Raw genomic sequence first — 14,991 nt, 5'->3', positions numbered from 1 at the left:
GGTTTGGGTTTTTGTGCTACAGGAACCAGTTTTTGTGTTTTAGCAATCGAATTAAAGACTGACTATTTCAAATCCCAGTCCGGAACTTTTTTTTCTTGCCGCGAGTTTCCGAAGGGCTCCGATGTTCTCGACTTCAGTGCATTTGTTTTCAGTGCATGGGTTTAGCGGCTTCTTCCATATTTGGTGTGCTGACTAGTGTCACATGACTTTCATGCCCAAACAGAATTCGCAGACTTTTTTCTGGTTTTCTGTGGTGATTCAGGAAGAAAATCTGTGGGATTCTGTGGTAGGGGTGGGTAAAAATATCAATTCCTCAGTGCATTGCAATATATTTTTTCACAATTCAATATCGATTCAGAAAAGCCTCTGAATCGATTCAACACCCTAACCAGTAGGGGGCGCGGTGAGCAACACCTCCGTGTGATTCGCATTGTACAGAGGGAAGCTGCACTGTACACAACTACAACATGGAAGCAAGTAGCAGCAGCATTAAGTCGGCGCCTGCGACTTTAAAATCTGATGTTTGGGCTTTGGATTTAAAAGTAACCCTGGAACACAGGTAACAGACAAGAGTCAAGTCATGTGTAAACTGTGCCAGGCAGTATTAATTTACTGCAATAATATCACGAACCTGCGCAACCACCTTAGCCGACACCATGCCGATGTTATGCAGCAACCTGTGGCTAAACCAAAACAGATGCAACTCGACACATCCTTTTAAGCATTATTACACGAGAGGGTGTGCTTGATACTAACGGAACTCGGCGCAAGCGCCTCGTTTCTGGCCGCATCACTGAAGTGACAATAATGACGGTCAAGCATACCCTCTCGTGTAATAATGCGATGTATAATCAAAATGTATTCATACTGTGAGCATTTCGCTCTCAAAATCTAAAAGTTTTTTGCTAGTATTGTCTCCATTTCAGCGGAAAACATGAGATCTGACGTTAACTTGTCCTTGTCAGCCAGCCAACTTGGGCTTATCATGTTTTCCTGACATTGTGATTCCCCAAAACTGAATAAATACCACACATCAACAAAAAAACTGCTTTGCTAGCTCAATCATGTTGTAACTAGAATATCTGCTGGAAAAAAAATATTTTTTTCATGGACTCATAGTTATACTTCTACCGACTTCTCGGTCATTTTTAATCTAACAGGTGCCGTGACAGCGACTCACCAACACAACTGATCTTTATCTACAACCAACTTATATTAACAGTTATATTTAAATATAGGCTACTGCTTTCCAGTGTCGGCACCATAAAAACATCTACCTTTTAATAAATTCACCGGCAAATGTTTTATTTCAGCTGGGGGTGTGTCACTCCAAGTTAACGTCAGCTCCGATTAATGTGGCTAAGCAGCAAAAATTATTTGTGCATTTCGACTTGTTACTGAATCGATATCGAAGTGTTTAAATCAATATCGAATCAAATCGAAATCGAATCAAATTGTTACCCAAAGAATCGAAATCGAATTGAATCGTGAGGTTCTTAACAATACCCAGCCCTATTCTGAGGCGTGATTTTTTTTCCTTTTTAAGGTTTTAGACAGTTATCCAGTACTATAATCAATGTGTTTGGAGCAAAAATAACAATTTTTAACATGCACACACACACACACACACACACACACACACATGCATGCACACACTACGGACACTACGGACTGTCAGCATGCCAGAAACTAGATCACCGGTGATGACTGCACATTTAAAATTATTTCAGACTGTTAACCAGCTAGTAGGTAGTAGATGTTACTTACCCAAACCACTCATCTTTCTGTTGTCGTGTCTTTCAGACTTTAGATGCTCCACAATGGTCTGTTTCCTCAGATAATGCACCAAGTGCTGACAAACTTTACAGTACAACACTCCCCCGCTCTCATAAAAATCACTGGCAAATTCATATGACCTATCTCTGGCAGTGATTCGTGTCGCTAAATGATGACGCCTCAGCTCTTCTGCTGTATATTTGATTTTTGACATCTTTTAGTTGTTAAAACAAGTTGTTTTCTTCTCTGTTGTTCCACTTCATGACATGATATTAGCCACAGACAAAGGGGGGGAGGGACGGGATGCGTTTAGGTACACTGCAATGGAGTTTTCATCGGAGCACCACGGGCTCAGATTCTGTTCGGGCCTGCAACATCAGCATACTGGGAAGGAGAGCTGCCTGTTCCCAGGGAGTTTTACAATATGGAAGTGAACAGAGTGCTACCTGCATCTTCCGCACCAAATATTTTATGGATATTTGCATATTATATTGAGAAGAAATCACACTGAAAACTGTTTATAACCATCTTTATTCTGTATTGGACCTATTACAAGCCAGATTGGGTGGAAAAGGACAAAATTACCTGGATTTTTTTTTGCCTGCAAAATTGCAAGTTGTTTTTATTTTTTTCTGCAATCTCGAAAATTTTTCTGCAAATTGCAGGTTGCAGGTGGGTATTTCGAGCCCTAACAAATAATATACTTTCTATGGAAAGAAGTGTGCAGTCTTCCTATATTTAACATCATAACTTTGAAGCAATTGTTTGCAGCTTATTTTGCGCTCCTAACCGAACTAACTGAATAATACCCATTCCCAAAAATATGCTCTTTTTGCGTCATTTGGCAGAAACAAAATTTACTCTTTTCAGTTGCAAATCTGGTTCTATAGTTGTATCATATAATAAAACAACTAACTCCTGTATAACCAGTATAATGCATCTCTCCTGATTCCAGCTACATGTACTGGACAGACTGGGGTGAGGAGCCTAGGATAGAGAGAGCTGGCATGGATGGCAGCAACAGGTACTGTCTGGCAATTCCATGCTCCATGTGTTCTATATTTTTATTGTATCCCCATTACATGCATGTGTAAATGACCTGTAGAATCCTTGTACCTCCAATAATGTCCACTGTTACATTAATGCCATAGTTTATTAGCCTTTACATCCAGAGATCAAGACTATCAAACCAAGGGGTTTTCATTTTTCCTCAAGCCTAACCTTTACATTCGTAAACTGGATAGTCTACCTTTAACAGTTCTTCACCACTTGGTTGCTGAGTTTGGTTGGTGACTTAATGTGTGTGTGTTTCCTAAAGGAAAGTCATAGTGGATGTGGACATTTACTGGCCCAACGGTCTGACTATTGATTTGGTGGAGCAGAAGTTGTACTGGGCAGATGCCAAGCTCAGCTTCATTCATAGAGCCAACCTGGACGGATCTGCACGGTATGGAGCTTTGTCTGTGTGTGTATGTTTGTGCGTGTGCGTGTGCGTGTGCGTGCGTGTGTGTGTGTGTGTGTGTGTGCTATTTTGGCTTACAGTTTTCTGTGAATGGTAAGAAATTTGATCTGATAAAACCTTAGTGGGTCAGAGCTAAAAATTTCAAACATTAAGTCATATTTGATATGTTTAGTTACCAAATGCTTTGCCTTCTGCTATGGTTGTTTTAATAAAACTGAAATGGCTAAGCTTATTGGCTAATGCTAGCCTTCTTATTAGTATTAAGCTAATTGCAACAGCCTTTCTGCATCTGAGTTATAAAGCACATGAATGCAATACTATTATTTTTTTTCACAAAACAGGAAGTAGGATCTTCCAGATTATCCCATGAATCCAATGACGATATGAATGCAGCAAATAACTAAGGCTCTGTTCCATTTAGCAGAGCCAGGGTACTGCTATTGTTCATTCTGGTGAAACTTAAAATACTGATTTCATCCTTAAGTGGTCTTCTTGAACTACTGGTCGATCACAAGTTTACTTTCAGTAATTCCTGGAAAAATGCATGCAGCCTAACTGAAGCTAACTGAGACAGCTCTGTCACTTGGCTGCTGTATATTTTGATTTGATTTCATCATTATTCATTTAATATTCATCATTTGTATTCTTTTTGTTTTCTTATGGAAGATAATCGTAGCCCTAAAACTTAAGACATTCTTGTTATATTTCTTTTTTACATGCATCTTTCAGTGGACATCATTGAAATAAACGTTTAGATTTAAACCAAGAAAAAGGTATAAAATGAGCAAAAAATCATCAAAATGAACCTTAAAAAAGTCTAAAAAAAAAAAAAAAAACTAAATTTTGAGAAAATTACCAAAATGGTATTGAAAAAATATTAACAGAAAATGAGAAACAAATTAGCCAAAAAATACAACAAAAAGATCAGACATTTAGATCAGGGGAAAAAAACAGGAAGAAAAATATTCACAAATTACCCCAAAATGCGTGTATGTGAGACATCTGTTCCAAATATTAGCTATTTGGTTGAGGTTGCTCAAACAAAAACTGTACAGTCATTCAAAAAACAAAATATTGATTGTCGTTAGTAATGACTGGTGCTTATTTTTGGGTAGTAAAATTAAAGGGTTAACTGTGAGGTTGAAAGCTTTGAAGCCAGTTTAAGACAATTAGCTTGAACTATCTCACTCGAAATTCAAGCTTTATAACTTTCTTTTGCACACGCAAACACACACACCATCAAAAATCAGCTTGAACTACTTTAAGTTTTCATCCTGTTCAACTCCGTCCTAGTAAAGAACAGCGCAAGGGAGCAGGCAAAGAGGAAAATAGGCCTACAGAAACAGTGAAAGAGAGAGAACAAAAAAGGGAATGGAGAGAAAGAGAGTGTGACAGATTTGTCCAACATAAACAGAGCTGTGGTGTGGAGGCCCCAGTCAAAACAGACACTCTGCTCCACACACACTTGCCGCTGAAACACTCTTTCCTTCCCTCCTTGAGTTCATCGATCATCCCTCTCCCCCCCAGTCCTATCATTCTCTCTTTGAATCCATCCAAGCTCCATCCATCACTCTCTCGTATTTCTCCTGCCATTTTATATTTTAGTCATTTAGTTCTCATGCAGAGAGACTTGTGAAGTGAAGGCCACAGTAGAATTAGTTTCTGTTTCATCTTCAGTGACACCAGACCAACCAGATATGAATAAGAGCTAAGGCAAGAGTTTTTCCTCTTCAGTTTGCACAGTCCATCTCAATGTCAGGCTAACAGTTCGCTTTTGGAGCATCCAGTAGCCAGCACTCAGTAACAATGAGAGGAAGATAGCACCACTACTGTCCTACATAATAGCCGGGGGGAAGTGAAATAACATCTCATTTTTCAAAATGGGTGAACTCACATCCCAGATGGTCAGGTTGGTAAACACAATGGTACTGTGTTAAAATTCTCTTGCTGCCATTTTAGCCTGCTGGTGTACGAAGTTGTCTAGTACACCTTTAAGTCATCACCAGAAATCAGTCTAATACCATAGCACTAACTTGGCATGGTGGATGGACATAGAGAAAAACAGATGCGAGTGAGACACTATATTAAAACATAGTCATGTAGTTAGCCAGTAGTAATCTTGAAGTCTCATAATGCTCCAGCATGACCTAATCTGGCAGCCAGTGCTCATAGTGGAGCCACAACAGAGAAACAGCATTCAGTCTGTGCTAGCTGTGGACTTACATGTATTAGACACAACATGTATGAAAATCTAATCTTCCAGCTAATTGTCATACAAACACAACAGAAACTTGAAATTAGAAACAACATAGCAGGCTTTCATTTGAATGTACCTGACAGCTTTGAGTAATGAATTTTGTACCTTTACACAAACACACACACATACACTCATGTACATGCACACAGGGCTAAAATCATGATTGATGAAAGCAAGGTTTTTCTGTATTGATATTCCAAACACAAGCCTCCTTTGATCCTGTGCCCAAGTGTGGGTGTATGTGTGTGTGCCTGCACGTGTTTCTAATAGGGAAGTGTGAGACTATTCAACTGAACGTTACCCACATGTGTATTTTGTTCCCACATTTTATTAATTTCATTAATAGTTAAATTAATGAATTCATCCCTTGTTTTTTTTTAAATGTGGCCTTGAAATGTTGGCTACTTTTTTACTTGAGTCTCATTGCAGGGGCTTCATAATGATATTACATCCATTTACCAAAAAGCTCCACTTTCAGCAGCATTTCAAATATAGTTTCTGATTGGCCAAGCCCTTCCAGTGGTTGTTAAAGCACTCCTTTTTCTGTCCATGTGAGACTGACAGACTTAAGTGGGACCTCTATTGTTGAAGATTCATCTGAATCTGAAAAGTTTGAGACCATGCGTATAGCCGTTTAACTTGTGTTTAAATGTAAGTGAAATTACCTGAAATGTCTTTTCACCCTGAAAAGGAATTGGGGTCTTTTGATTAACTCTTTACTCACTGACACACACACACAAACACGCACACATCTCCAGCCTTTATACATTGTTCCATTTTTTTTTTTCAAACTAATGTTGATTTAACCTATTTAATGATAATGAGCAGTGCTAGCAACAGCTCCTTTGTTTGTTCCCTATGTCCACTTCATCCGACCCCTAGAACAAACACATACACAAATGAACTTTTAAAACAGCGAATTCAGAATAGGTCAGCATATTACTCATTTTTTATGAAACATGACACGAGAAGCTTGAATTTTGTGCTGGTGCACATACACACAAGCATGCTGCTTGGTAAGGCAACATGGCACACTACAAAAATTCTTTTAGAAATGTAGAAGAATAAACTTTGATAGCAGAATGGGACTCTACAACACCAAAGACACACCTTCCTTCCATTTTTAACTCTAAATCTTAGACAAATTAAAGCAGCTAAATGATTTTCGTTTCTCAAAGTGGGTTTTTGAAAAGATTTAGTCAGGTTTTCAGGCCCATCACAGTACAGAAACAGCTTTTACAAATGTTTTGAACAACCTTAGAATCCACTTGGACATTTGGAAACTCTGTCCTTGTTCTCCACAACCTCAAGTGTTGTGTTTGATACAGTCGACCACAATATTCTCATAGAAATACTGCAAAAAATTGTAGGTCTCTGTGTCACTGTTCTTAAGTGGTTTACATCCTACCTCACAGGTAGGGATTTTTTTTTCTTGCCTGTGATGACCACTTATCCAGGAAATGTGAAATGAGTCATTTGTGGCCTTGAACCTAGGTCCAGTTATTTTCAGCTTTTATATGGTGCCCCTTGGCAGTGTCATCAGGACACAAGGCATCAATTTTCACAGTTACATGGATGATACGCCTCTCTATATTGCTGTGTTTCCTGATGACACAAGCCCTATTGATGCCCTCCACAAGTGTATTTTAGATATTAATGCCTCAGACTCAGAAATTCCTTCAGCTCTACCCGAGGTACTTGTCATCGGAGCAGAGCCACAGTGAGAGAAGCTGAGTCCCAGGCACCAGGATAAAATCCTAGGTGTCATCATAGACTGAAATTTATATTTTGCTGCCCACATCAGGAATGTGGCTAAATCTGCCTTTTATCACCTGAAAAATAATGCCAAAGTGCTTCCTTTTCTCTCTTAGGTCAGCACTGAAAAACTAGTGCATGCTTTTATCACTAGTGGGCTTGACTACTGTAATGCTCTATATTCTGGATTACCAAAAAAAGCCATAGACCAACTTCAACTCATACACAATTCAGCTGCTTGTGTGCTGACTAGGATCAGAAGTAGAACACATATTACACCTGTTTTAAAAACACTGCATGATTTTTTGGATCTGTACCCACTAGATGCCTCAGGTCCTCTGGTAGTTGTCTTTTGGTTGCTCCTAGAGTGGACTAAGACCTGGAGGATCTGAGGGGGGCAGATGTGTGGATGTTTTTGAGAGAAAATTTGAAACACACCTTTTTAGCCTGGCTTTTATCTAAATGTGTTTTTTTCTGATTTTGATTTTACTGTCATTTCTTATTCATTTTTTTATTTATATTATATACTTTATTTTATTCATGTATTTTTTCATTCTATTTAAACTCATGCTTGTTTTAACACTCATGTTCAGCACTTGATGTATGGCTTGTGCTGTATAAATAAGCTTGACTGAATGATTGATTCCATTGTAGAGATGTATTTGTTTTGTCCCCCAGGGAAACGGTAGTGGAGGGTACCCTAACCCATCCTTTTGCACTAACACTGTCTGAGGAGACCTTATACTGGACGGACTGGCAGACTCGCTCCATCCACGCATGTAACAAACACAACGGAGACAAAGCCAGAGAGATCCTGAGCGGCATTTATTCTCCTATGGACATCCAAGTGCTGGGACCACAGAGACAGCCCTATAGTAAGTGGACTGTGTGTGTGTGTGTGTGTGTGTGTGTGTGTGTGTGTGTGTGTGTGTGTGTGTGTGTGTGTGTGTGTGTGTGTGTGCGTATCTATAGTAGAATTGATCAATACTACATTGGTTGTCTATTTTTATTCTAATACTTGGTCAAATTGCTCACAAATATGAAAAAAATGATTGGTGTGTCATTATTTATTTGCAACAAAATGAAAACCTGAACTATAATTTAGTCATATGGCAACAGTAAGTATTTTACTAGACAAAAATGTGGTATCAGAAGAGCCTTTGCTCTAAGGTGAAACTCATTCATAGTATGTTTAGCCCATGATGCCTCCTGTCAAGTGGGATCTCACCAAATGAAGGGAAAACAAGCACCATCACATTGCTAATGTTTTTAATTTATTTTACTGACCATGAAACATTTCACCAGTAAATGGTTAGTATATCTGATTGAGCTATTTCTAAATTAAAGCAATAACCAGAAAACAAAATTCACTTTATTTATTTATTTTTTAATTTTTATTTATTTATTTATTTTTTTGGTGGGGGGTCAATTGTTTTATTTTATATTCTAATTTAATTTTAGATATACAAAATAAGATAAATATATTGTTGTTTTGTTTTGCTTTGTACTTTTTGGGTAATTCTTTGCACATTTTGGGGTAAATTTGTGATAATTTTATGTCAGTGGTCTTGTAATTTAATTTAAAGCCTGTCATGTTTTGGAAAGAAATCAAGGGAATTTTAATATGTTGGGGAAGGACCACTAAATGCAGTAAATGCCTTTTTATGCAAAATGCTTGTAGGCAATATTTCTGTCAGCCAGTTTTACATTAAATTTGATGAATTGGGGTACTTGATATCAGCTCTTCTTTCTCATTCTCAGGAGCTTTTAGTGGTTTTGGAAACTAATTGTATTTTTCCATTTACCCATTAATTTCTCTTTCTCTTTCCTCTCCCTTTATGTCTTTCTCTTTCTGTCATTGTCCCTACAGTTGAGACTCCCTGTAGTGAGAATAATGGAGGATGCAGTCATCTCTGCCTGCTGTCTCCTGTCCAGCCTTTCTACAGCTGTGCCTGTCCCACTGGAGTCCAGCTCAAACCAGATGGCAAGACATGCAAACCTGGTATGTATCCCAGTTACACCAATCTAACCACAAACTAAATTGGATCTGGTAATGCTCACCACTACTTTGTTCTTTTCACTCTTTAATCGTTGACTTTAATGGTGTTTCTGTCAGTTCTATACGCTTGGGTTTTCTCTCCTGTTGCCATCCATGCACTCAGAGTAGGACCAGCAGAGGATGCCAGCTAATCTAAACAGAGACACACCCCATGGCTATCGTAATCTGTCTAAATGTTAGCCGGACATATTTGTAATCTATTGCTAGTGACCTAGTGCTTTGCCAGAGAGTTGAACTGGTGTTTACTTACATTACTGTTTGCTTTAGTTTCTAATCTAGTAAAGCAGGACTGCTGTACAGGGATAGTAAAATCGACTTTCACTCTCTAGCTGGCTGACCAGCTGCCATATTGAGTCCCACGATCATAAAACAAGAGAGCCTTATTCTGCTGCCACTAAAAAAACGTGAAACAAAAAAACAATGACAGTGTGCTAGTGCATGTGTGTGTGTATGTGTGTATCCGTTAGGACATGTTATGTGAATATATTAAGTTTGAATGAAGGATGCCACCCAATCACTTAGCCACTGTTGTTGTCAACTCAACAATACTCTATTGTGTTATCTGGCCGTTTGTGTGTGTGTGTGTGTGTGTGTGTGTGTGTGTGTGTGTGTGTGTGTGAAAATGAGCAAGTGTCCATGCTTCTAATTTGTTGTGCTTGGCTGGTTAAATTGAAGGCCTTTGTTATTGTGGTGGCAGCAACACATGTGTGTGTGTGTGTGTGTGTGTGTGTGTGTGTCCAGGATGTTTAACGACTTGTTTCTCAAATCAAGTCAAGCGAGGAAAAGACTGGAGTCTCAGACCCTTTCCCTCCTTCATTCTCCCTCTTTTCCTTTATTTATTCCTCCCTCACTCCTCTCATTTAGTTAACTTTGGAACCATTCTGTAAGTCAAATCTGATTGGTGCCTGAGCTGAGAGTTCAAATTTTGATTGGTTAAGGCTGTAGCTGGCAAGAGAGACACGGAAAAGATTTACATTATTTGGAGAACATGTTTTCAAGTTTGTAACTACTTCATCTTTTGAAGATATTGGAGAGTATATGCCGTACATGGTTTCATGTCAAACAATTTATAGTTATTGAGAACGGTGCTTATGCATTGCTGTATGGTTGGCTTTAATGCTAAATAATTTCACTATGGTTCAAAGGTAAAAACTGTTAAAATCTGAAAATGTGTTTTATATACTTGATTTGGCAGTGTTTTGCTGATAAGCAGTCATAAAGTACATGAATTGTACTGTGAGACAAATATGTGAGAGAATCAAAGGAATGGGTGAAGGAGAGGCACTTCGAACTGCTATAAATTTGCTAAAACAGAGGTGTGAGAGACCAAGTAAAACACTTAATTGTCTCCCAGGAGGTGAGATTGTTTTCTCTTTAAATCTGAGCCAACAGCCAAACAAGCTGGAGGATCCCTCAGGACACCAGATCCTTTTGTTTCCCAATTGGTTGGGAGTTGGGAGGAGGTGAGAAAGAGGCAGTAGTACAGCTTGGCTCATGTGTAAAAAAAAAACATTTTCTCAAGAGGTATACTGATACCTGTACAATGATCCAGCTCCTGAGTACTCAATTCAGCAAAGGAAGCTGTCCTCATATTTATATATTTACTGGAATAGCACTCAGAGAGGTACTACACATGCGCTCCTTACATTTTGTGTAATGTAAGAGTCATGAAACATGGCAGTCATGTTTTGCAAAGTGGAGAGGGGCTGATTGAATCTGACCTACAGATTGTGATCTTAGTGCAAGGGTGAAAGATTCTGTAGTGTTTTTTGTAGCCTATTGCCTGCTAGGAAAATGGATCCCAGTTTCCAGACGACATGCTTGAGTTAATGCCACCATTTCTGCAGCTTGAGCAGAGAGATGAAACAGTAGGGCAGCAGCCAACATAGCACTGTCATGACAAACCACAGCAAAACCCATTTCATTTTTACCAGTCTGTGTTCTCCTGCTGTAGCCATCAACAAAAACAATCAAGTCAGAATTTGGTATTGGCTCATCTGGTAAGGTCTAGCTGTCATAGAGTATTGTACTATTTTCAAGCAGTCATGGTCATAATTGTCATCTTTCCCTCCATCATCAGCAGTTGACAATAATGTAGAGGGATTTAGAATGGTGCACCGTTTAATTTCGATATGTGGCCGTGATAAGAGAACAGACTTGCAGCAAAGTTGTCTCGCCGGTGACATGTAAACATTTTTGCCTTGCAGAAGTAAGACAGCTACTGCATGGGGCGCCCACAGTTGTAATGATTGAAAAAGCACTATAGGAACACTAGCTTGTACAGCTAAAGCTACAGCTAGTACTGCTTGTAAGCAGGCTGGCATTGCGCTAGTTACAGTATCAAGCTTGGTGGAATAATAAGCCACTGGTCTCAATCTGTCACCATATTTTTGCAACAACACCAATGTCATGAACCCATTTTTACAGTCAACTGTTTGTACAAAGGGTATACATTCCTGATCAAAATTTTAAGACCAGTTGAGAAATTGCAAGAATTTACATTTTGCACTGTTGGATCTTAAGAAGGTTCTAAGTAGAGCTTCAAAATGCAAAAAGAAGAAATGGGAGTGAGACAAAAAAAAAAAAAAAATTTGAGTAAGCAAGTTATTGCAAACAACCATTAAACTGAAATAGGCAGTTCATCAGCTGATCAAAAGTTTAAGACCACTGCCTTTAAAAGCCCAAATCTTGGCAGAAATGTGGATTCAGTGTCATTTTCTGTCAGGTATCCACACTGTCATGACCTCCTGATGGTCGTCTGACTTTTCTCTACCTTGTGCGAATGGATACGGTCAGCCATTTATCACTAATCTGGTTGCGATCCTGGCTCTTAAGCTTAAGCTTGAAATCAAACGGACCTGTGCTCAATTCTGCTTTGACTTCGAATCTGAAAGTGGATGGCAAGGGATGTTGAGGTCCCGGATGAGCCCCCAGAATGTCAGGGAAATTGTCTTAAATAAAACAATTGAGTCACAGGCACAGCATCATGCATGATACAGTATCTTTATATATAAAGGTGACACTTTTTCTCTACAGAGAGTCAACCAGTGAACCAGTTTGCAGAGCAAAGAGGGCACGAGAGTGTGTGAGAGGCACAGTCTTATAATGGAAAAGCACATTGTTTTTTTCCAGAGTGATAAGAAAAGGTTTACAGTGTGAGCTTTGTATTCTCAAGCAGATGCAGGGCCTTGAACATTGTCTCAACTCTGCTGCAGTCTTTTTAATAATGAACAAAGACACCTCTTTATGAAAGAATAGAGGGTTACACAAGAATAACATATTAGGTACATATTGAGGTTAACATAAGAATTTCTCTATCACTGCACTCTCAGGCTCTAACACAGCACTTTGTACCCAAACCAGAGGCAAAAAAAAAAAAGATAATTATATCCATCCATGTCCACAGTGGATTTTTATAATTTCCCTTACATCATGAAGGAGTAGTAGTGTGTTTAGGTTTATAAACACAACATTCAAAGTTGGCTCCTCCTCCCCAGCTAAGCTATCTACCTGTCCACCTGCCTGTCCAACAGAAACAGGCCAGCGTGCTGCTCTTCATCTCCCTCACCTTCAGTGCTCACCAGCAGGTGAAAGCCAACACCTGATTCACACTCATTGTGGAATGTTATACTTTTTTGTGATTTTTTTTTTTTTTTTTTTTTTTTTTTTTTTGTGTGTGTGTGTTTCTAAGCAACTTTGTGTACCAGGTAAGACATGATAAATATGTGAAATCAGACATTTTGATTTTGTTTCCACAGCCAATTTTGTGTTTCCACTGCTAACAGAAAAAAGTCTGTTGGGCTTTTCCTTGACATACTGAATATAGTCATTGGTCATTAATGGGTTAAAATTTAAGCATGTGTTAAACAGCCTATGACCTGCTTATTTGCAAACCACACTTTTGACTGGGAGGCGGTATAACTGGTATGACCAGGGTTGAGGAGTAAAGAAACAAAGTAACTTTGAGTGATGTAAAGCTGACACTACTGTGACACGCTACTACTACATAAAATTAAAACACACAACACTCAATTCACTTAAAAACAGTCAAAAAAGCCTTATTGCCTAAAAAAAAAAAACATGGCAACAAGTTAAAATGTTATTGTGACAAGTTCAATGGACTGCTCCTACAGTCTTTCCCCTTTTTTGAAAACAAAACAAACAAACAAAAAAACAACAATAGTGCAGGACCTTGTCTAATTATCACAATAACATTGACATATGACATTTAGACAGGGGCTAACGCATAAACTCCGCTTGGACTATGACATGAACTTTGGAGCAGTGGTGTAGTCTACGTGATACGCAGGTATACGCTGTATACCCACTAGTAAAGGTCCCGAATTTCCGTATAACCACTTAAAAATGCGCAAAGATATGTATCAGTATGTTTTTTTTGACATAATGTTCACTTTCCTGTTCATAAATTCGCCTTCTCTGTGTTACGAAGCGGGCTCTTTTTGACCATAGGGGCTTCCGTCAGGCGTGACGTGAACACGTTGTAAACTACTAAGGAAGCGGTGAAGTTGTATGGTGGGAAAAAAAGTGTATGGTTTAGAACAGGGGTGTCAAACTGGTACCATGGAGGGCCGAGAGTCTGCAGGTTTTCATTCCAACCGAAAACTCCACCAAGTGATCACCCCAACTCTCTCAAGCAGAGAGAGGTGGGACTAATCAGTGAAATCACCTGGCCCCGAGTTTTCGGTTGGAATGAATACCTGCAGTCTCTTGGCCCTCCGTGGCACCAGTTCGACACCCCTGGCTTAGAAGAAGAGGGGCACGAATCAACAACTTCAAATGGTCCAACATTAAGCAAGGGGAGAAAAAACAATGAAGAGAAAGCAAAACCAAATGACACTATTTCAGTGTTTCAGTAAGCCTGCTGCTTGTCCTGTGAATACTGCTGCTTCAGGGGACACTACAGCTGGAGCTAACGTTAACGGAGCCTGTGTGTGTGTGTGTGTGTGTGCGTGCGTGCGTGCGTGCGTGCGTGCGTGCGCGCGGATACCCACTAGAATAACCTAGAAACTAGACTACACCACTGCTTTGGAGCAAAGTTGTCCAAAAAATATCTACTGCAGTGTGAAAAGGCTGAAATGATGCTCTATATGAATTTCATAGTCATAGCACCTGTTGCTTGTGGAGAAGAGTGAAACTCCTGTATGTTCCTACATGTGGCACACTTCTAAGAATGTACAATGATGATGTACAATGTGTCATGTGTAGCTTGGATGGGTCAGAGAACAGAATTATAGTGGCTTTAACCAACACTGGGACGTGCTGCTATCAGTGCTCATCCAGGTTCAGAAAACACTGAGGAGATAGCTTACATATGAACTGGTTTTTAAATTCAAAGATGAATTGTTGTGGGTTTATCTTGTATGCCTTATTTTTCTTACTTCTTTTTATACCATACATGTGCTATGGACCCTTTCATGAGTCCGAAATAAAGCTTGAATTGAACTGAATTGAAATTAGAAAAAGGATTTTGTAATGATACAGACATAGCGGTTTTCTTACTCATCTTGTAAGTTAGCTTGCTAGCTAGTTTTGCCATGGTATTTGTGCTACAGTCCCGTGTTGAGCTGGAAATTGTAGTAAATGATGTGCCAAAAGGTAGTGTAGTTGGCATTGTTATCTGAAAACCTAAAAGGCATGCAACTTAGACTGTCAATCAAATGA

At 39.1% G+C, this 14,991-nt stretch overlaps 1 protein-coding gene across 1 annotated transcript in view; it reads left to right on the top strand.

Annotated features, from left to right (window-relative positions):
• lrp5 (low density lipoprotein receptor-related protein 5) overlaps nt 1-14,991 on the top strand; it is an 83,407-nt gene that overhangs the window by 19,850 nt on the left and 48,566 nt on the right. Inside the window, exons 4-7 of the mRNA XM_030053903.1 lie at nt 2,732-2,800; nt 3,095-3,223; nt 7,929-8,125; nt 9,121-9,252. Coding sequence (XP_029909763.1) covers nt 2,732-2,800; nt 3,095-3,223; nt 7,929-8,125; nt 9,121-9,252 — 527 coding nt within the window. The remainder of the gene's footprint in view (nt 1-2,731; nt 2,801-3,094; nt 3,224-7,928; nt 8,126-9,120; nt 9,253-14,991) is intronic.

The sequence above is a fragment of the Myripristis murdjan genome, chromosome 6 (assembly GCF_902150065.1).
Source record: "Myripristis murdjan chromosome 6, fMyrMur1.1, whole genome shotgun sequence".
Lineage (NCBI taxonomy): Eukaryota > Metazoa > Chordata > Actinopteri > Holocentriformes > Holocentridae > Myripristis > Myripristis murdjan.
This window is presented reverse-complemented; position numbering and strand designations above follow the sequence as displayed.